At 47.9% G+C, this 22,165-nt stretch overlaps 1 protein-coding gene across 1 annotated transcript in view; it reads right to left on the reverse strand.

Moving 5' to 3' along the window:
- Nucleotides 1-138: 138 nt before the first annotated feature.
- NME6 (NME/NM23 nucleoside diphosphate kinase 6) overlaps nt 139-22,165 on the reverse strand; it is a 46,461-nt gene continuing 24,434 nt past the window's right edge. Inside the window, exons 4-6 of the mRNA XM_040413562.1 lie at nt 21,092-21,131; nt 12,755-12,915; nt 139-499 (exon numbers count right to left, since the gene is read on the reverse strand). Of these exons, the coding sequence (XP_040269496.1) occupies nt 351-499; nt 12,755-12,915; nt 21,092-21,131 (350 nt within the window). The 3' untranslated portion in view covers nt 139-350. The remainder of the gene's footprint in view (nt 500-12,754; nt 12,916-21,091; nt 21,132-22,165) is intronic.

Below are 22,165 nucleotides of genomic sequence, written 5' to 3' on the forward strand. Positions count from 1 at the left end.
TACCAATCTGCTCAGCTCCTCCTGCGCTATAACACGCTGCCTGCAGATTGCACTGCATTTGATGGTGAACGGTTCGCGACAAATTATTCATACCCAAAAAAACATTTGTAAAGAAAAAAAAATGGAACAGTCAATGGATCATTTCTAAACAGGTTGTATTTTTATGGCTTTCTTCGATCATCGTTGCATTAAGAGGATATCCCTTTTTTGGGCAAACGCTCTCCTTTAAGTTCTTCCACTTCTGATAGTGGTGGCTTGTTGCTGCAGTGTTACAAACAAATCACAGATGCACTTTGGCTTTAGGCCACAGACTGCGCTCTGCCCGACCATGACAAGTCCCAGTGTCCTCCTCACTTTCCCACAAGTCTGTGCTCAAGAGTCTCTTCATCGTAGCATATTGGTCCAGCGCGATAGAGAGGCTCCTGATCCTCATACCAGCGACTAACATCAAAATCCGGGAAGAAGAAGGAGATTTCCCTGCAGGCAGATTCCACTGAGTCTACATCAAGAAGAAAGTCACATGGGTTAGAATAAAAATGAGGCCATCAGAAAATGGAGAAGTACCATGGAAAGATGCAGTATATACAACCATACATGGTACTATTAGGTCCAACTTTCTCTGCTGAATAACTGTCTTTACACATTAAGGGGTCTGGGCTCTGAGATTCAAATATCCTACATAGATGTAAAGTAATAGAATTTCGACTCACTGCAGCTGCCACTACAGGAAGCTTAAAGGGGTCATCCAATGACAAGTATTAATCACCTTTCTACAGTGATCCTGAGGTGGGTGCCTTCTATGAAGAAACAGTAGGGCACTTCCCGGCCCATCACTCCATTCACTTCTAAGGGACTGATGAAGCACAATCTACACAAGTCCTATAGAAGTGAATAGAGCTCCGGACTGACATGGGCACTAATGCTCCATTCAGAGAAGGGTCTTGGGGACGTTCTGTTCTCAAGATCGCTGAGGGCCCTAGTGGTTGGACCCACCTCCAGTGATCCTGTGGATAGGGGATATTATTTGTGGGATAACCCTTTTAAAGAGGTATTCCCATCTGAGCTATTCATGACCGAAATCCGAATACCCATTTTGTGCAATGACCAGAGGCGTCTGGGGTTATGGAAACAGCTGAGCAGGCTGTAGATCCCATTCACTTCTGTTACAGAAACCGCTTAGAAGGGCCCACTCGGCTGCTTCTGCTACCTCTGCCCGCGGCATAGGATGGGTGTTGAGATTTCAGCCATGATTGGCTAAGGCGGGAATACCCCTTTAACACCCAAAACAAATAATTTAAGTAATAAAAAAAATAACAATTCTTAGAATTTTTTGTTTGAAAGATGGAAGTATTACAAACAGCCACACAAGTGTACTTGACAGATTCATCTTACTTGGTGCCCCTGGCTCTCAGGGATGGTGATGTCAGAACCCCTACCTAATTTTAATTAAAGGCATTTTCCCATTAAGGACACCAAAGAATAGGTGATAAATGTTCGACCACTGGGGGCTACACCCTACTATCTATAGAGTCCCCTGTTCCTCTTCATTGCAAGACCACAGCAAGAAAAGCAAACAGGTTGTCAATGTGTATGGAACCTTAACCCCTTCAGGACCCTGCCATTTTTCACCTTAAAGGGATTCGGTCACCTCGTTTTAGCTTATAGAGCTGCGGACATGCACGGCTAGATCGCCGCTAGCATGTCCTCAATATACATGTCCCATAAAGCGGTGTCTTTTTATTGTGTTTAAAAAAAAGATTTTATAGATATGTAAATGAGCCTGGTAAGGTGCCCAAGGGGCTGTACTAACCTTCTTGGAGCCCAGCACCGCCTGCGTCCTCCGAATCGGAGGAGTACCGGAGGACCAGGAAGCGGTGAAGGCTCTGTACTCGCCGCTTCCTGGTCCTCGGCGGTGAAGGCTACGCACAGTGTGAGGGCGCTCTGTGACCTCACGCTTTGCGCGCCAGTTCACAGCACAGCCAACAGCAGGAGGGGTAAGTGGGTTTTTTATTTTGTGATCTGAGGCTGAAATATGGCTGGGGGCTGCTCATATATGGCTGGGGGCGGATTATATGACTGGGGCTGATATGAGGCATGGGGGTCTCATCTGAGGTCTGATTGGGGGTCTTTATATTTGGGCTCTGATCTGAGGTCATTCACATTGGGGTCTGATCTGAGATCTTATTAACATTGGGGGTCTGATTGCTGATCTGAGGTCTAATGAAAAATATTTTTTTTCTTATTGTCCTCCTCTAAAACCTAGGTGCGTCTTATAGGGCGAAAAATATATTTTGACTCAAATTTACTGTATAATTTTTATTTAGTACAAAAATACCAAAATTTACAAAAAAAAATTAAAATTTGTAAACAGAGGCAAACTGATGCATTCTGGGCGGATCCTTTTCCATTCAGAATGCATTAGGGCAAAACTGATCTGTTTTGGACCGCTTTTGAGAGTGCTGAACGGATCTCACAAACGGTAAGCCAAAACCCTAGTGTCAAAGTAGCCTTAGGCCTCATGCACACGACCGTTGTGTGCATCCGCGGCCGTTGTTCCGTTTTCCGTTTTTTTTCGCGGACCCATTGACTTTCAATGGGTCCGTGGAAAAATCGGAAAATGCACTGTTTGGCTTCCGCGTCCGTGATCTGTTTTTCCAGTCCGTGAAAAAAATAGGACCTGTCCTATTTTTTTCACGGACAACGGTTCACGGACCCATTCAAGTCAATGGGTCCGTGAAAAATCACGGATGCACACAAGATAGTCATCCGCGTCCGTGATCCGTGTCCGTGATCCGTGTCCGTTTTTCCTATCATTTTCAATGGAAACTTGACTTAGTTTTTTTTTTCACTTTTAATGTCCGTGGATCCTCCAAAAATCAAGGAAGACCCACGGAATAAAAAACGGTCACGGATCACGGAACAACGGAAATCCGTTTTGCGGACCGCAAAAAAAACCGGTCGTGTGCATGAGGCCTTAGAAGTTTAGAAGCAAATCTTACAATTTTTAAGAACATTTCCAAAACCCAATTTTTTCAGGACCAGTTCAGTTATGAAGTCACTTTCTGGGGCTTACATAATAGAAACCACCCATAAATTACCCAATTTTAGAAACTACACCCCTCAAGCTATTCAAAACTGATTTTACAAACTTTGTTAACCCTGTAGGTGTCCCACGAGAATTAAAGGAAAATGGGAATGAAATTTCACTTTTTTTAACAGATTTAAAACTTTAATCTATTTTTGTTCTGAAACACATCAAGGGTTAACAGCCAAACAAAACTCAATCTATTACCCTGATTCTGGAGTTTACAGAAACACCCCCTATGTGCTCAAAAACTGATATATGGGCGCACAGCATGCTTCAGAGTGGAAGGAGCACCATATGGCTTTTAGAGAGCGGATTTAGCTAGAGAGCTATGTCGCATATGAAGACACCCTGAGGTGGCCCTACAGTAGAAACCCCCAAAAAGTGACCCCATTTTGGAAATTAACCCCCTCAAGGAATCTTTCAAGGTGTGTAGTGAGCACTTTGACCTCAAAGGTGTTTCTTAGAATTAGGAAACACTTGGCAGTGAAAATTAAAAAAACAAATTTTCGAGAAAAAGTTGCTTAAGGCCTCATGCACACGGTCCGCAAAACGGATTTCCGTTGTTCCGTGACCGTTTTTTCTTCCGTGGGTCTTCCTTGATTTTTGGAGGATCTACGGACATGAAAAGTGAAAAAAAAAACTAAGTCAAGTTTGCATTGAAAATGATAGGAAAAACGGACACGGATCACGGACGCTGATGACTATCTTGTGTGCAGCCGTGATTTTTCACGGACCCATTGACTTGAATGGGTCTGTGAACCGTTGTCCGTCAAAAAAATAGGACAGGTCATATTTTTTTCACGGACTGGAAAAACGGATCACGGACGCGAAGCCAAACGGTGCATTTTCCGATTTTTCCACGGACCCATCGAAAGTCAATGGGTCCGCGAAAAAAAACGGAACGGCCGCGGATGCACACAACGGTCGTGTGCATGAGGCCTTACACCCACATTTTTCACTTTCACAAAGGGTAACAGGACAAAATGCACCCCACATTTTGTTCCCTATTTCCCCCCGAATACGGCAACACCCCGTATGTGCTCAAACAATGATGTATGGGCGCACAGCAGGGCTCTAGAGTCAAACAGCCAAATATGGATTTTGCTGGCAGGCCTGAATTGGCAGACATTTATTTTAGGTGCCATGTCTTATTTACAAAAATTCCTGAGGTCCCAAGAAATTAAAAAACACACGAAGGGACCCCATTTTGGAAAGTGCACTCCCATACGAACATTTTAAGGGGTGGAAAGGGCACTTTTGACCTAACAGGGGTTTCACAGAAATGAATATGTAATGGTTGGTGAAAAGTGGATCTGTAAGCGATGCGGACTAAATCGGAGCTATAAGGTGGTAAAACTACAGGGTACATGAAGGATGAAATTTAAAGGGGTTGTCCGGGTTCAGAGCTGAACCCGGACATACCTCCATTTGCCCCCCTGACATGAGCATCGGAGCAGTTCATGCTCCGATGCTCTCCTTTGCCCTGCGCTAAATTGCACAGGGCAAAGGCATTTTTAGGAGTTCCGGTGACGTACCGGGGCTCTCCATGGGGCTGACAGGAACCCCGGTGACGTCACCGGCACTGATGGGCGGGATTTAGCTCTGCCCTAGCCAGTAAAACGGCTAGGGTAGAGCTAAAGCCCGCCCCTCAGAGCCGGTGACGTCACCGAACACATTGCCGGGCGGAAGTTACCGCCGGCAGTGTGTTATTGAAAAAAAAAAGAAGAGATTTTTGTATAACTTACCAGTAAAATCTCTTTCTCGCTCTTTCCTTGGGGGACACAGAAGACCTTGGGTATAGCTCATCTCCATAGGAGGCGTGACACTAAGTGAAGACTGTTAAGCCCCTCCTCCACAGCTATACCCTCAGCCTGGAGAGAGAGACTGCCAGTTGCGTGTCCAAGCAGTGAGAAAAGGCAAAGTCCAACAAGGAACCAACAAGCCAACTACCCAACGGGTAACACAAACTCGGAAACCGTGTAGAGAAAAACAACGAATGGGTGGGTGCTGTGTCCCCCAAGGAAAGAGCGAGAAAGAGATTTTACTGGTAAGTTATACAAAAATCTCGTTTTCTCGCCCAGTTTCCTTGGGGGACACAGAAGACCTTGGGACGTTCAAAAGCAGTCCAAAAGGGGAGGGACCACAGCTCCAAGGCGAAGCACCCGAAGGCATCAAGGAACCGCCGCCTGCAGACCCAGGCGGACCAAGGCAGCATACGCCGAAGCCAGAGTATGCACCCTGTAGAACTCTGTAAAGCGTGCAAGGAAGACCTGTGGCCGCCTTGCTCAAATGCATGGCCGAAGCCCAATGCCTCCGGGCCATGAGGCACCGACCGCTCTGGTGAAATGAACGGTGACAGCAAAAGACAGAATCCTGCCCTCGGTGCGGTAACCTCAGCAATAGCCAATCTGATAAAGCGGAGAAAAACCACCCTGGAGTCCGTCAACTCTAAGCGCGGACCTCCAGGAAACCCAAGAGACCGAACGTCGACAAGAGTCGGAGATCTCCAAGTAAAAACTGCAAGGCCCAAACAACGTCCAAATCGGTGAAGTGCTGAAGCGAAAGGCAAACACCACCTTCAGAAGGAAGGAACGGGATGTAGAACAGCCCTGTCCTGGGAAAAGACAGAAGGCTCAGAACAAAAAGGGGCCATTCAGGCACCCGTCAGAGACACGACTGATACGGAAACACAACCGTACAGGACAGGCGGGGTAGAGAGAACTTCTGTAACGGCTCCAAGGACAAGATTGGAGCGCCGAGAACTCAGTATGTAGTTCCCAGGGCGGTACCGAAGGACAGTACAGAGGAACCAAAGAGCCATTTCGAGTAAGAAGGTCTTGACAGGCCCAGAGGGCCGGGGAACGCTGGAAGAGGAAGAACAGCGCTGACACTTGATACCTCAAGTAAAGGAATCCCAGTCCCAGGTCCAGGCCGGACTGGAAAAAAAGACAGAACCATGGGGAGAGAAAAAGTCAGAGTGGGGAATGCACCGCTTCCCACAGAACCCCAGATAAAAAAAATCATAAGTCTTACGACAGATCCTGGACGAAATACAGCCAGGAGCGGACAGTAGCGAACCCGCTGGAGCCGCCTGGCAAGCGGGCGAAAAACCAAATGTGATCAGGCGCAGACCAGTAACACGGGCAGAAGTCGACAAAACTGGTCCCGTCGGCCCCCGAGCAACGTTGTCCCGTATCCACCCGAGTGGGGGAGCAGAAGGACAGACGGAAAGGAACCAAAGGGTCCGCCCAGCATCCGCCAGATGCCAGGACAAGACAGGCTAAAGTTCATGTGGATGTAGCCATGTTCTACAGTCCCGGTGTAGGAGATCAAAGGACAATCTGGACCGAAAGGTAGTCCCCCCCCAAGTTACCGAGAAGTTAAGTCTACAGCAGGACCATTGTCTTAGAATGGACCACGCAATCTGCACTCAGCGGGAGGACAGAACGCGGTAGACTCGGTAAATAGGAACAGCTAATACAGCCAGTGTGAACAAGGGAGACAGTACGAGGCCAAAAGGAACACCGGAACTATCCACATGAACAACCATGCTCTCCCCAGAGGGGAGGACAGTGAAGGAACAACCTCTGAAGTCTGGCGGGACAGAAGCCACATCGGAGTGATCTGTACCGGGAGCCAAACAGAGCCGGCGAGATAAGGTAGTCGAGACAGAGGCCGGCATAACACCCTCCAACCGAACGGAGGAGTGGCAACAGGGAAGCCATAGGACAGCTCAAAAGCAGAACCCTGCTACACTGTGAGATGCCCGGTTCACCGCCTCGCAGAAGGCGAATACCCTGAAGAACCCAAGGCGGAGGTCCTCCGGACCTGGGTAATCGAGCACCCAAGAGAATTTGGGTGACCTTCCCGAGAAAGCGGCCCGCACCTGGTAGCAGATCAGACTGAAGTGTAGAGGCGCCAAGAGGAAGGACTCATACCACACTACATCTGAAGAGGAGGAAATTGCAGCAGGCAAGGGAACCGCAGTCCTGCCAGAGCCAACGAAGAATTCGAGGGGCGCTCCAGACAACCGCACTCTCGACCATGTGACCACTAGCGCAGGGAAGCAATACCGCGGAAGGACGAATGGGCACGCATCTAGGACCCATGAACACTCCCTGGGATGAAGGGCCAACTAAATGAATGAGTACCACCCAGCTCCGTGCAGCAGAGAGCAAGTAGAGCCCGTCCGGGTCAGGTGGACAGAATGAACTCCTTAGAGACGAGTGCAAGGTTTGCGGCAAGCATCGTATCCCAAGAAAACAAAAAGTATGCCACAGGAAGTGATGAGGCATACGTACGAGCAGCCCGTAAGCAGTGAGAAGGCCAACCCACCTACAGGAGGAGAAGGCATACACGGCCCAAACAACGCACAAGAACGTCCGCTCACTGCAAAAAGGTTAATTCAGCGAAAAAGGGGGCTCGCTACAGAGTGCCACAGCATGTACGGAATTGCAAAGTGCAACCTGAAAGGGAGTTATGCACAAGCCTAGTATAGCATGCGATGGAAAGCAAGCAGTCCGCCCCGAAAGGGGGGAAATTGTATCTGGCAAACTGCAGTCGGCAAGAGTGCAAAGGCCGGTCCCAAAAGGGAGTGATGCCTAAAGCCGTACCTACTTCGGAGAAGCAGGACATACCCTATAATCCAGCAGGAACGCAGGAGGTCCACCTAGTGAAAGGGGAACATGCACAGGGTTATCCTAGCATTAAGTGAGTGTGCAATAATACACCCAACACTGAACTCAGCGAGAGTGCAACTACTCTGCCAATGAAGGGGGACATGTACAAGTCCAGCACAGCCATACAAGGACAGTTGTGAATCTCATGAGCGTGCCAAATTCTGCCCATGGAATGAGGGGTGGCCACGCACAAGGCCAGCACCGTATCCAATGGGAGTGCAAGCGTTCCACCCATGTTAGAGGGCAATGCTCATGGCCGGCAAGGTATCCGGTGAGAGTGTAGCATGCCGCCCAGAAAAAAAGGGGGGTAATGCACATGGCCAGCATCTCATCCAGGGAGAGTGCGTGCACCCGCCATGTATGGGAGTCATACACATGGCCAGCATCGTACTGGTGAGAGACAAACACAGTCAGTGAGAATGTGTGTATGTCACCTGAGGAAGGAAGGCATGCCCATGGCAGGCAGCGAATCCAGCGAGAGTGCGTACACCGCCCACGGAAGAGGGGTCATGCATATGGCCGACAGCGGATCCAGCGAGAGTGCAAGCACCCCGCCATGTATGCACATGGCCAGCAACGTACCTGCGAGAAAACAACCACAGACGGAGGGATGTATGTATGCTGCCTGAGTCATGCCTATGGCCGGCAGCGAAAAGTGAGAGTGCAGCATAGCAACATAGTACATAAGTACATCATAGCACATCAGAGAGAGTGCAGCGTTCCGCCTAAGGAAGGGGGTCGTGCACATAGCCAGTACCGTATCCGGTGAGAGTGCAGTATTCCGCCTAAAAAGGGGGGTCATGCACATGATCGGCAACAGATCCAGTGAGAGTGTAGCGTTCCGCCTAAGAAGGGGGTCACGCACATGGCCGACAGTGAATCCAGTGAGAGCGCTGCGCTCCGCCCATGGAAGGGGGTCACGCACATGGCCGGCAGTGAAACCAGTGAGAGTGCAGCGTTCCGCCTAGAGAAGGGGGTCACGCACATGGCCGACAGCGAATCCAGTGAGAACGCTGCGTTCCGCGCATGGAAGGGGGTCACGCACATGGCCGGCAGTGAATCCAGTGAGAGTGCAGCGTTCCGCCTAGAGAAGGGGGTCACGCACATGGCCGGCAGCAAATCCATAGAGAGTGCAGCATTCCGCCTATGGAAGGGGGTCATGCACATGGCCAGCACTGTATCCGGTGAAGGTGCAGTATTCCGCCTAAAAGGTGGTCATGCACATGGCCAGCCGGCAGCCAGGGAGAGTGCAGTATCCCGCCTAGGAGGGGGGGGATGCACATGGCAGGCACCATAACTGGAGAGATGATGAATGCTGCCTACGGAAGGGCCGCATGCACTTGGCCAGCGCCGTATCCTAGAAGAGGGCAGGAAAACCGCCTAAAAGGGGAAATGCCCTAGCACCGACGCAGGTTGGGAGCGCAACACAATGCCACCTGTGGAAAGAGGGCATGCAGACATGCAGCACTACTGATGAGGCTGCAGCGTCCTGCGCAGTCCAATAGAAATCTATTATTATTATTTCTTTTTTTTTATTTATTTTATTAAAAACACAGCTTCTCTGAGGCTAAAGGGGGGCCACCTATAGGGGCACAGATAGTCAGGAAAAGGGGGGCCAGCCATACAGGCCCATTGGGAGCCGGCCTGTACCCAAAGGGTTAACATGGATCCGGCCTGGAGGGCGGCGCTGCGATCCCCTGGGGGCGGAGGAACCTCCCGGCGGGAAGAATTCGCGCCTGGAGAAGTTCCCGCCCCCTCCACCAGAGGCCGGAATTTTGCGGCCTAGTAGGCCGTGAAGCCGGGGTCTAAATTTGCGGCGCCCGGTATGTACCACCAGGACCTGAGGGGAGTGACGCATCAAAACCGGCCGCGGGTGCCCACCCCGCGGGCCGGTCGGAATTGCGGCCCAGCAGGCCGCGAAGCCTGGGCCAAAATTTGCGGAGCCCCACCGACCGGCACCAACGGTCGGCCGGGGCCTGCTGGGCATAGAAGTCAAGCCCAAAGCCGGCCGCGGGAGCCCACCCCGCCGGCCGGAAGAGTCAGGTGCTCGAATGGCGGCTTGCCGGCCGCGGGAGCCCACCCCGCCGGCCGGAAGAGTCAGGGGCTCGAATGGCGGCTTGCCGGCCGCGGGAGCCCACCCCGCCGGCCGGAAGAGTCAGGGACCCGGAATGGCGACCTAGCAGGCCGCGGAGCCTGAGCTAAAATTTTTGCGGCGCCCGGCCGCACCGGAATACCAATGTCGGCCGGAGGCGAGGCCTTACTCTACAGCCGTCAGGAGCCTCAGGCCTTGAGCAACACTCCGGTAGGAGATGGGGGGGGGGGACCCAGAGACCGGGTGCCTGTGCTGATAGAGAAATAAACTATGTTGCCGCTTCTGTAGCTGGCTGTGGAGACAGCCACTGGCTGCATGTCTATGGGAGCCAGGCAGGGGGAAGGGGAGGGAGAAGGAGATTGCCGCTCTGCGGCACCCCAGGGGCCAGCATAGATCCAGCAAAGGACTAGAGGCCCAGTATGGGGGTCAGGCACGCAGGAGACCAGGGTGGGGGAGTGGGGGACGTAGGGCTGGAGAAGCCTCTCTCTTACCACAGCCGTCTTCACCCTCGGTCCATTCCAGCAGGGTCGCCCCTTCAGCTACTGGCACCGTAGTGGCAGGACGCTGGAAGAGGGACTTGGCGTGCGGGCGACCCTTGCGCTGGCGGGATGTAGGGGAGCTGGGCTGCCCTGATCCACCTTGCCTTCTGTGGGGGAGGCAGCAGTGCGGGTCACCGGCACTGGCGCAGCTCAACCCCGGGAGAACAGAGAGGTCTAGTGCGACTCTGTTATCCCTGATGATCTGGAACAAAAAGAAAAAAGTAAAAAACTAAAATTGAAACAAGGAGAAACCAGCCCTGCAGAGCAGGGAGTGTCTTGCCTCCTTGGACACTAAGCAAAAACTGGCAGTCTCTCTCTCCAGGCTGAGGGTATAGCTGTGGAGGAGGGGCTTAACAGTCTTCACTTAGTGTCACGCCTCCTATGGAGATGAGCTATACCCAAGGTCTTCTGTGTCCCCCAAGGAAACTGGGCGAGAAAGCCCGTGCTCTGCTCGATCTAGCCTCAGGGGGGCTGTCTGGGTGAAAAAAAGGGTATGTCCGGGTTCAGCTCTGAACCCGGACCACCCCTTTAATTAATGCTCCATGCATGGTAGATTTTAAAGCACTCCTGCATGCACAGGCCAGGTTTTTCAGGGAAGGTTTCCAGTGGTAAATGGTGTCTTTCCTTATCCCCCTTTTAGAACACACCCTGCATCTTTTTTTGGGTCCTTCCCTTCCTTGCTGTCTGGGGGACTTGACCTGGAAAATGTTGCCCTGGTACAACACGGACACCATGACTTCCTGAAGTACTGGGACCCTCCCCGGCCTGGCTTTGAAAAATCATATGGGGGCAGGACAATAGTCCCACGGGTGGCCCGGATGCACAGAATCATTGTAATCTATGATGCTGTGTGCTCCCGTGTGCACGATCAATGCCGCTCTGGGATATATGACCCGCTCACGGACCGTATGTCTCAGAGGGCATACGGTCATGTGCAAGGGGGTAACTAAAATTGAATTTTATTTATATATATATATATATATAAAAAAATAAAACCGAGCACAAAAGCGACCAGTAAAAAAATAAAATAAAATAGTACTGTACTTAGTGGTGCTCTGGGCTGCAGAACGCACGCAAGCTGACGTTTGGTACACTGCAGTAAAAACTAAATTCAAATTAACGGCAGATACAAAAAGAGAACACTATCTAAAAATCAACTTATATGTAAGATTCTAACTATTACTTCTAAAAAAATAAAAATAAAATATTTGCACAAAAAAAAAAAAATGAGCCCAGGTGCTGAACAGTGGATTACGGACTGATCAGCGCTTGGCGTTCACAGCTCGCACACAGAAAAAGTGGTGCAGAGCAGGAAAAAAAAAAGCCAGATAGAAGTGACAAAAAGAGCCACAATTTGTTTGCCGTAGGCAAAATTGGACGGGAGGATAGGGACAGGGATTAGGGCTTGGGAAAAGGCGGTGGATTAAGGATCTAGAACTTCTGCTGCAAAAAATAAATTAAAAAAATCACTGCAGCAGATGTTCCAGATGTTGTTCTTTTCACAGGTACCAGTAAGCAGTGGTGGTGCACCACAAGTCCCAGCAAGCCAACAAGCAGCACAGAACCTCTCTGCACCAAGTCACCAGCTAGAATGGCTGCCTGCAGACAGGTTCAGACATTCCTTGTGCTGCTATAGCGCTGCCATTGGCTGGAGTGTTGTTCCAGCCAATCGCAGGGCTGGCAGAATGCCAAACACTGGAGTCCCCTGCCTGACCTCGGAGGAGAATGCTGCTGACTAGTTCAGCACCAGTCACCTCCCCATGACCGCCACCGCCCCGCAGCTTCCTTCTGCTTCCGGCGCTGCGATGTGCCAGTCTTCATTGACCGGCCAATCGCAGCGCTTGGAGCTGCAGGGGTGGGGGGTGTAAAGACACCATGCTGCCCTTACCCGGCATTGATGCCTGCCGGTAAGAGCAGCCATGGTGCCCCGATTCCCCCCCTGTACCCAGCGGACCTTGCGCCGTACATGTACGGCGCTGGTCCTTAAGTCCCGTCCAGCTGTGCCATACATGTACGGCGCAGGTCCTTAAGGGGTTAACAGTGCAGAGCGATTCATACCAACAAAGGTACAATCTTATAGCTATAAGCTGATTATTGTATCAGAGCTGTACAGGATTTGTGTATGGTCCTATTTTAAGCTGGATTCAATACAGCTAGTCTCATTTAGAACTCCTTTTTGCTGCCGGACTCCTCCATTCATTGTATATCTGTGGAACCCCGCATCGTCTGTGCCTATTTGGATTATCCAGGTCAAATGAAGTGGTGAGAGACATATGTTGTCTCTCAGCAAACCTCACACACATTTATATTGTTTTTTTGTGTTATTTGTAATGAAAGCTGGGTGGATGGGTCTTACCTGAACCATGTGTTGTGTTGCGTGTGTCGGTCAATCCCAAATGTCCACGGATAGTTTCTGGTGCTGTAATACGGGCCCTGAACACTTTTGTTGGACCCATAATGTCCCTCCACAGTTTGATTGCATCTTCATGAGCTAGTATGTAGGCACGCATGGGACCACTGCAACAAAAAGGAATTGAAATGAAGCTGGAAGTTCAAGAATTACTTTACAAATTCATAAATGATGTGCCTGAACCCTACTTTTTAAATTTATTTTTATTATTTCCGGGGTGGGGGGGGGGGGGCTTGGTACGGGGAAGCAATTACAACATATATAAATATACCAATCTAAAAAGTAAACCCACCCCTATAACCCTCTACCAACCCCCCCCCACCCCCCACAGGGAACGGAGTTTTACCATCAATCACCCCTATAGCCCTCTACTAACCCCCCCCCCCAGGGAACGGAGTTTTACCATCAATCACCCCTATAGCCCTCTACTAACCCCCCCCCCCCCCCCCAGGGAACGGAGTTTTACCATCAATCACCCCTATAGCCCTCTACTAACCCCCCCCCCCAGGGAACGGAATATCACCATCAATTCCAACTTAACTCTATATTAACAAAGAAAATTCCTCTATTATTTATCCACCATGACCATATATCAAACCAGACCGCATACTTATTTTCCGATGTATAGGTTCTGCCTTCCATCACCATATAATGAATTACTGTATTCTGCCACATAGTTACTGATGTATTGTGGTTGTCCATATTGCCTCCTTTGCTGGCCTCAATTCCATGGTTATGACCACCCTGTAATCCAGCAGCGAAGGCCGGGCTTGCGATCTATAGAAAAAAAAGCACCGGCTTCTCTGGTGGCCGGGACTGTGGAAGCGCACATAGACTGGTGCTTTTTCCTATAGTGTGCAAGCACGGCCACCACTGCTGGATTGCAGGATGGTCGTAACCATGGAAACAAGCAGTATAATAATGTAATGTGAAAAACGAATCCAGCCAGCGAAGGAGGCAATATGGACAATCCCAATACATTAGTAAATGTCTTGTATTAACTTTCTCTACATAATAAATAACAATTCCTGAAGTGAGACAACCCCTTTTAACCTGTATATAACCTAATATCGCTTGCCAGTATCTCACAAGCTTGGAGCAACGCCAGCAAAGGTGGATCCAGCCTGCTCCCTCCTGATTACACTTAGGACATTTATCTGTATCCCTCAATTTCATTACCTTCAATCTTTTCAGGGTTAAATCTAGCCTATGTGTAAACTTTAACCGAATCACTCTACGGTGGACATTTGATCGGTAACTTGCATAACTTCGACCATTCCTGCTCCGAGAGCAAAAATCTCTTTGGCCCATTTTTCTTTGAGGAAAGGGCAGACTAGATGACCCTCCCACCGTGCCAATGCTCTATATAACTTGGAAGTGGCCCCTTTAGCAGTGTTAAAGGGCTTCTGTCACTCCACTAAACTCATATATTTTTTTTTGTCTCCTTAAAATCCTTATGCTGCGATTTCTCAATATATAGGGCTATTACTCAGTTTGGTTCAGTAGTTATATAAAAAAACTGACTTTTATAATATGCAAATTACCTCTCTAGCAGCAGGTAGGCGGCTACTTGCTGGTAGCAGCCGCATCCTCCTTTCATAATGACGCCCCCTCCTCATGTTGATTGACAGGGCCAGTGAACGCGCTCGTCCTCTGACTGGCCCTGTCTGCGTTTTAAATCTCGCGCCGGTCTTCAGTTGGCGCAGGCGCACTGAGTGGAGGACGCTCGCTCGGCCGCTCCATCCTCAGTGCGCCTGCGCCGGGTGTACATGTGACGTCATCGGCGCAGGCGCACTGAGGATGGAGCGGCCGAGCGAGCGTCCTCCACTCAGTGCGCCTGCACCAACTGAAGACCGGCGCGAGATTTAAAACGCAGACAGGGCCAGTCAGAGGACGAGCGCATTGGCTGGTCCTGTCAATCAACATGAGGAGGGGGCGTCATTATGAATGGAGGATGCGGCTGCTACCAGCAAGTAGCCGCCTACCTGCTGCTAGAGAGGTAATTTGCATATTATAAAAGTCAGTTTTTTTATATAACTACTGAACCAAACTGAGTAATAGCCCTATATATTGAGAAATCGCAGCATAAAGATTTTAAGGAGACAAAAAATTAATAAATGAGTTTAGTGGAGTGACAGAAGCCCTTTAATCCCCACACAATCTCATCCAACAACCTTACATACTCCACACTGTAATCAAAAGCAATGAATAGTATGCATGAGAGGTTCAGTGACAACCTATCATATCCACCTAATGCGAAGTGTTAGGGTACATTCATACGACCGTGTGTAACCCTTTCCGTTTTGCGGTCCGTGTCTCTGCATTTTGCGGACGAATGACTTTCTTTGTGTTCCGTATGTCTTCCATTTTTTACGGTCCGAAAAAAATGGAAGAAAAAATAAAAGAATTAAGGCCTTCAATAATACGGTTAATTGATCCGCAAAAAACGGATGCCTTAGGCCTCATGCACACGACCGTTGTTTCGGCCCCCATTCGAGCTGCAGTATTTGCAGCTTGGATGCGGACACTGACTTTAATGGGGCCGCAAAAGATGCGGACAGCACTCCGTGTGCTTTCCGCATCTGTTGCTCCATTCCTTGGTCCATTAAAAAAAATAATAACCTGTCCTATTCTTGTCCGTTATTAACCACCTCAGCCCCCAGTGCTTAAACACCCTGAAAGACCAGGCCACTTTTTACACTTCTGACCTACACTACTTTCACCGTTTATTGCTCGGTCATGCAACTTACCACCCAAATGAATTTTACCTCCTTTTCTTCTCACTAATAGAGCTTTCATTTGGTGGTATTTCATTGCTGCTGACATTTTTACTTTTTTTGTTATTAATCGAAATTTAACGATTTTTTTGCAAAAAAATGACATTTTTCACTTTCAGTTGTAAAATTTTGCAAAAAAAACGAGATCCATATATAAATTTTGCTCTAAATTTATTGTTCTACATGTCTTTGATAAAAAAAAAATGTTTGGGTAAAAAAAAAAAATGGTTTGGGTAAAAGTTATAGCGTTTACAAACTATGGTACAAAAATGTGAATTTCCGCTTTTTGAAGCAGCTCTGACTTTCTGAGCACCTGTCATGTTTCCTGAGGTTCTACAATGCCCAGACAGTACAAACACCCCACAAATGACCCCATTTCGGAAAGTACACACCCTAAGGTATTCGCTGATGGGCATAGTGAGTTCATAGAACTTTTTATTTTTTGTCACAAGTTAGCGGAAAATGATGATTTTTTTTTTTTTTTTCTTACAAAGTCTCATATTCCACTAACTTGTGACAAAAAATATAAAGTTCTATGAACTCACTATGCCCATCACGAAATACCTTGGGGTCTCTTCTTTCCAAAATGGGGTCACTTGTGGGGTAGTTATACTGCCCTGGCATTCTAGGGGCCCAAATGTGTGGTAAGGAGTTTGAAATCAAATTCTGTAAAAAATGCCCTGTGAAATCCGAAAGGTGCTCTTTGGAATATGGGCCCCTTTGCCCACCTAGGCTGCAAAAAAGTGTCACACATCTGGTATCTCTGTATTCAGGAGAAGTTGAGGAATGTGTTTTGGGGTGTCTTTTTACATATACCCATGCTGGGTGAGATAAATATCTTGGTCAAATGCCAACTTTGTATAAAAAAATGGGAAAAGTTGTCTTTTGCCAAGATATTTCTCTCACCCAGCATGGGTATATGTAAAATGACACCCCAAAACACATTCCCCAACGTCTCCTGAGTACGGAGATACCAGATGTGTGACACTTTTTTGCAGCCTAGGTGGGCAAAGGGGCCCATATTCCAAAGAGCACCTTTCGGATTTCACAGGTCATTTACCTACTTACCACACATTAGGGCCCCTGGAAAATGCCAGGGCAGTAAAACTACCCCACAAGTGACCCCATTTTGGAAAGAAGACACCCCAAGGTATTCCGTGAGGGGCATGGCGAGTTCCTAGAATTTTTTATTTTTTGTCACAAGTTAGTGGAAAATGATGATTTTTTTTTTTTTTTTTCATACAAAGTCTCATATTCCACTAACTTGTGACAAAAAATAAAAACTTCTATGAACTCACTATGCCCATCAGCAAATACCTTGGGGTCTCTTCTTTCCAAAATGGGGTCACTTGTGGGGTAGTTATACTGCCCTGGCATTCTAGGGGCCCAAATGTGTGGTAAGGAGTTTGAAATCAAATTCTGTAAAAAATGCCCTGTGAAATCCGAAAGGTGCTCTTTGGAATATGGGCCCCTTTGCCCACCTAGGCTGCAAAAAAGTGTCACACATCTGGTATCTCCGTATTCAGTAGAAGTTGGGGAATGTGTTTTGGGGTGTCTTTTTACATATACCCATGCTGGGTGAGAGAAATATCTTGGCAAAAGACAACTTTTCCCATTTTTTTATACAAAGTTGGCATTTGACCAAGATATTTATCTCACCCAGCATGGGTATATGTAAAAAGACACCCCAAAACACATTGCTCAACTTCTACTGAATACAGAGATACCAGATGTGTGACACTTTTTTGCAGCCTAGGTGGGTAAAGGGGCCCATATTCCAAAGAGCACCTTTCGGATTTCACAGGGCATTTTTTACAGAATTTGATTTCAAACTCCTTACCACACATTTGGGCCCCTAGAATCCCAGGGCAGTATAACTACCCCACAAGTGACCCCATTTTGGAAAGAAGAGACCCCAAGGTATTCGCTGATTGGCATGGCGAGTTCATGGAAGTTTTTATTTTTTGTCACAAGTTAGTGGAATATGAGACTTTGTATGAAAAAAAAAAATCAAAAAAAAAATCATCATATTCCACTAACTTGTGACAAAAAATAAAAAATTCTAGGAACTCGCCATGTCCCTCACGGAATACCTTGGGGTGTCTTCTTTCCAAAATGGGGTCACTTGTGGGGTAGTTATACTGCCCTGGCATTTTCCAGGGGCCCTAATGTGTGGTAAGTAGGTAAATGACCTGTGAAATCCGAAAGGTGCTCTTTGGAATGTGGGCCCCTTTGCCCACCTAGGCTGCAAAAAAGTGCCACACATGTGGCATCTCCGTACTCGGGAGAAGTTGGGGAATGTGTTTTGGGGTGTCATTTTACATATACCCATGCTGGGTGAGATAAATATCTTGGTCAAATGCCAACTTTGTATAAAAAAATGGGAAAAGTTGTCTTTTGACAAGATATTTCTCTCACCCAGCATGGGTATATGTAAAATGACACCCCAAAACACATTCCCCAACTTCTCCTGAGTACGGCGATACCACATGTGTGACACTTTTTTGCAGCCTAAATGCGCAAAGGGGCCCACATTCCTTTTATGAGGGCATTTTTAGACATTTGGATCCCAGACTTCTTCTCACGCTTTAGGACCCCTAGAATGCCAGGGCAGTATAAATACCCCACATGTGGCCCCATTTTGGAAAGAAGACACCCCAAGGTATTCAATGAGGGGCATGGCGAGTTCATAGAAATTTTTTTTTTTTGGCACAAGTTAGCGGAAATTGATTTTATTTATTTTTTTCTCACAAAGTCTCCCTTTCCGCTAACTTAGGACAAAAATTTCAATCTTTCATGGACTCAATATGCCCCTCACGGAATACCTGGGGGTGTCTTCTTTCCGAAATGGGGTCACATGTGGGGTATTTATACTGCCCTGGCATTCTAGGGGCCCTAAAGCGTGAGAAAAAGTCTGGAATATAAATGTCTAAAAAATTTTACGCATTTGGATTCCGTGAGGGGTATGGTGAGTTCATGTGAGATTTTATTTTTTGACACAAGTTAGTGGAATATGAGACTTTGTAAGAAAAAAAAATAATAATTCCGCTAACTTGGGCCAAAAAAATGTCTGAATGGAGCCTTACAGAGGGGTGATCAATGACAGGGGGGGTGATCAATGGCAGGGGTGGTGATCAATGACAGGGGGGTGATCAGGGAGTCTATATGGGGTGATCACCCCCCTGTCATTGATCACCCCCCTGTAAGGCTCCATTCAGATGTCCGTATGTGTTTTGCGGATCCGATCCATGTATCCGTGGATCCGTAAAAATCATACGGACATCTGAATGCAGCATGACAGGGGGGGGGTGATCAATGACAGGGGGGGTGATCAGGGAGTCTATATGGGGTGATCACCACAGTCATTGATCACGCCCCTGTAAGGCTTCATTCAGACGTCCGTATGCGTTTTGCGGATCCGATCCATCTATCAGTGGATCCGTAAAAATCATGCGGACATCTGAATGGAGCTTTACAGAGGGTTGATCAATGACAGGGGTGTAATCAATGACAGGGGGGTGATCAGGGAGTCTATATGGGGTGATCACCACAGTCATTGATCACGCCCCTGTAAGGCTTCATTCAGACGTCCGTATGCGTTTTGCGGATCCGATCCATCTATCAGTGGATCCGTAAAAATCATGCGGACATCTGAATGGAGCTTTACAGGGGGTTGATCAATGACAGGGGTGTAATCAATGACAGGGGGGTGATCAGGGAGTCTATATGGGGTGATCACAACAGTCATTGATCACGCCCCTGTAAGGCTTCATTCAGACGTCCGTATGCGTTTTGCGGATCCGATCCATCTATCAGTGGATCCGTAAAAATCATGCGGACATCTGAATGGAGCTTTACAGGGGGTTGATCAATGACAGGGGTGTAATCAATGACAGGGGGGTGATCAGGGAGTCTATATGGGGTGATCACCACAGTCATTGATCACGCCCCTGTAAGGCTTCATTCAGACGTCCGTATGCGTTTTGCGGATCCGATCCATCTATCAGTGGATCCGTAAAAATCATGCGGACATCTGAATGGAGCTTTACAGGGGGTTGATCAATGACAGGGGTGTAATCAATGACAGGGGGGTGATCAGGGAGTCTATATGGGGTGATCACCACAGTCATTGATCACGCCCCTGTAAGGCTTCATTCAGATGTCCGTATGCGTTTTGCGGATCCGATCCATCTATCAGTGGATCCGTAAAAATCATGCGGACATCTGAATAGAGCTTTACAGGGGGTTGATCAATGACAGGGGTGTAATCAATGACAGGGGGGTGATCAGGGAGTCTATATGGGGTGATCAGGGGTGATCAAGGGTGAATAAGGGGTTAATAAGTGACGGAGGGGGGGTGTAGTGTAGTGGTGCTTGGTGGGACTTTACTGAGCTACCTGTGTCCTCTGGTGGTCGATCCAAACAAAGGGGACCACCAGAGGACCAGGTAGCAGGTATATTAGACGCTGTTATCAAAACAGCGTCTAATATACCTGTTAGGGGTTAAAAAAAACACATCTCCAGCCTGCCAGCGAACGATCGCCGCTGGCAGGCTGGAGATCAACTCTCTTACCTTCCGTTCCTGTGAGCGCGCGCGCCTGTGTGCGCGCGTTCACAGGAAATCCCGGCTCACGCGAGATGACGCGTATATGCGTCGCTGAGCGCAGGGCTGCCACCTCCGGAACGCGAATCTGCGTACAGCGGTCTGGAGGTGGTTAATGGCTGTACGCACCGTTCCGCAAATTGCGGAACGCACATGGACGCCATCTGTGTTTTGCGGATCCGCAATTAGCAGACCGCAAAACACACAACGGTTGTGTGCATGAGGCCATATGTCATCCGCAATTTGCGGATCCATTGACTTGAATGGGGTTGCCGACCGATCTGTGCGGACAATAGTAGTACAAGCTTCATATTTTTTGCGGACTAGAAATGCGGAAACACTGATGCGGACAACATACTGAACGTTGTCCGCACATTTTATTCACCCAAAGGAATGAATGGATCCGCATCTATTCCGCTAAATGCGGAACGGATGCAGATAAAATTATACGGTCGTGTGAATGTACCCTTAAAATGTTCCTTCTGGTACACCTGACCAATCTACAGAGGGCTGGAAACAAAGCTAGCCCTAACAGCCTTCCTGACATTCCCTATACTCTAGGACAGGTATCAGCAACCTCCAGCAGCTCTGAAACTACAACTCCCAGAATCCTCCTTTCACTCCTATGGGAGTTACAAGAACAGCTGAGTAAGTGTGCATGCTGGGAGTTGTAGTTTCGCAGCAGCTGGAGTGCTGAAGGTTGCGGATCCCTGATCTAGGACGTTGGTTTGTAGAAGAACAAAACAGAGAAGGTCTAGCAGTTCTTGGCTAATTACCAGGTAAACCACACGACAACATGGAGATAATCACATAGGACTGCACTGGGTTGTCAGACGCACTTCTAGGTATTACACATGAAACGTGCACATACATCACACAGGACTTGGAATATGTTGTTTTTACCTCGACATGAACTCAACCAACCGCTGATAAAAGAAGCGTCCTACAGAGAGAGAATTTAATTCAGTATGAAAAAAAAAAAAGATATTAAATGACACATGTGAGTAATGGCGAAGCAAGATACTGATCTGTCATAGGAGCCACTACAACTCAGGCATAAATTAAGAATATCACATTGTTAAGCAGCGTTAACTGTTTACCTTACTGTAACTTAGACATAATTGGGAAGATTTATCAAAACTGCTGCAAAGGAAAAATGGCTTAGTTGTCCATAGCAGCCCGTCAGATTGATCCTTTCATTTTACGAAGGAGCTGTAAAGAATGAAAGGAGGAATCTGATTGGTTGCTATGGGCAACTAAGCCAGTTCTACTTTACACCAGTTTTGATAAATTTACCTCTTTGTTCTTTAAAGCAACTATTCCATCAAACTTTTTTTTATCACATAATCTTCATGTGACAGCATTATTTTTTATTATTAAAGTGGGTGGATGGGTTTCTGGATATAATTCTTTGAAGTCACTTCATGTATACTACTTCCTGTTCAGAGTCTTAGGCTGCGTTCACACGGGCGAGATTTCCGCGCGGGTGCAATGCGGTAGGTGAACGCATTGCACCCGCACTGAATCTGGACCCATTCATTTCAATGGGGCTGTTCAGATGAGCGATGATTTTCACGCATCACTTATGCGTTGCGTGAAAATCGCAGCATGCTCTATATTCTGCGTTTTTCACGCAACGCAGGCCCCATAGAAGTGAATGGGGTTGCGTGAAAATCGCATGCATCCGCAAGCAAGTGCGGATGCGGTGCGATTTTCACGCACGGTTGCTAGGTGACTGTCTATACACTGTATTATTTTCCCTTATAACATGGTTATAAGGGAAAATAATAGCATTCTGATGACAGAAGAGAAGGTGAGTTAATTTTTTTATTTTTTTTAACCCTCAACTGATCACCTACTATGCATTCTGTCATCAGAATGCTATTATTTTCCCTTATAACCATGTTATAAGGGAAAATAATTACATCTACACAACACCGAACCCAAACCTGAACTTCTGTGAAGAAGTTCGGGTCT

This window comes from Bufo bufo, chromosome 1 (genome assembly GCF_905171765.1).
Source record: "Bufo bufo chromosome 1, aBufBuf1.1, whole genome shotgun sequence".
NCBI classification, from domain to species: domain Eukaryota; kingdom Metazoa; phylum Chordata; class Amphibia; order Anura; family Bufonidae; genus Bufo; species Bufo bufo.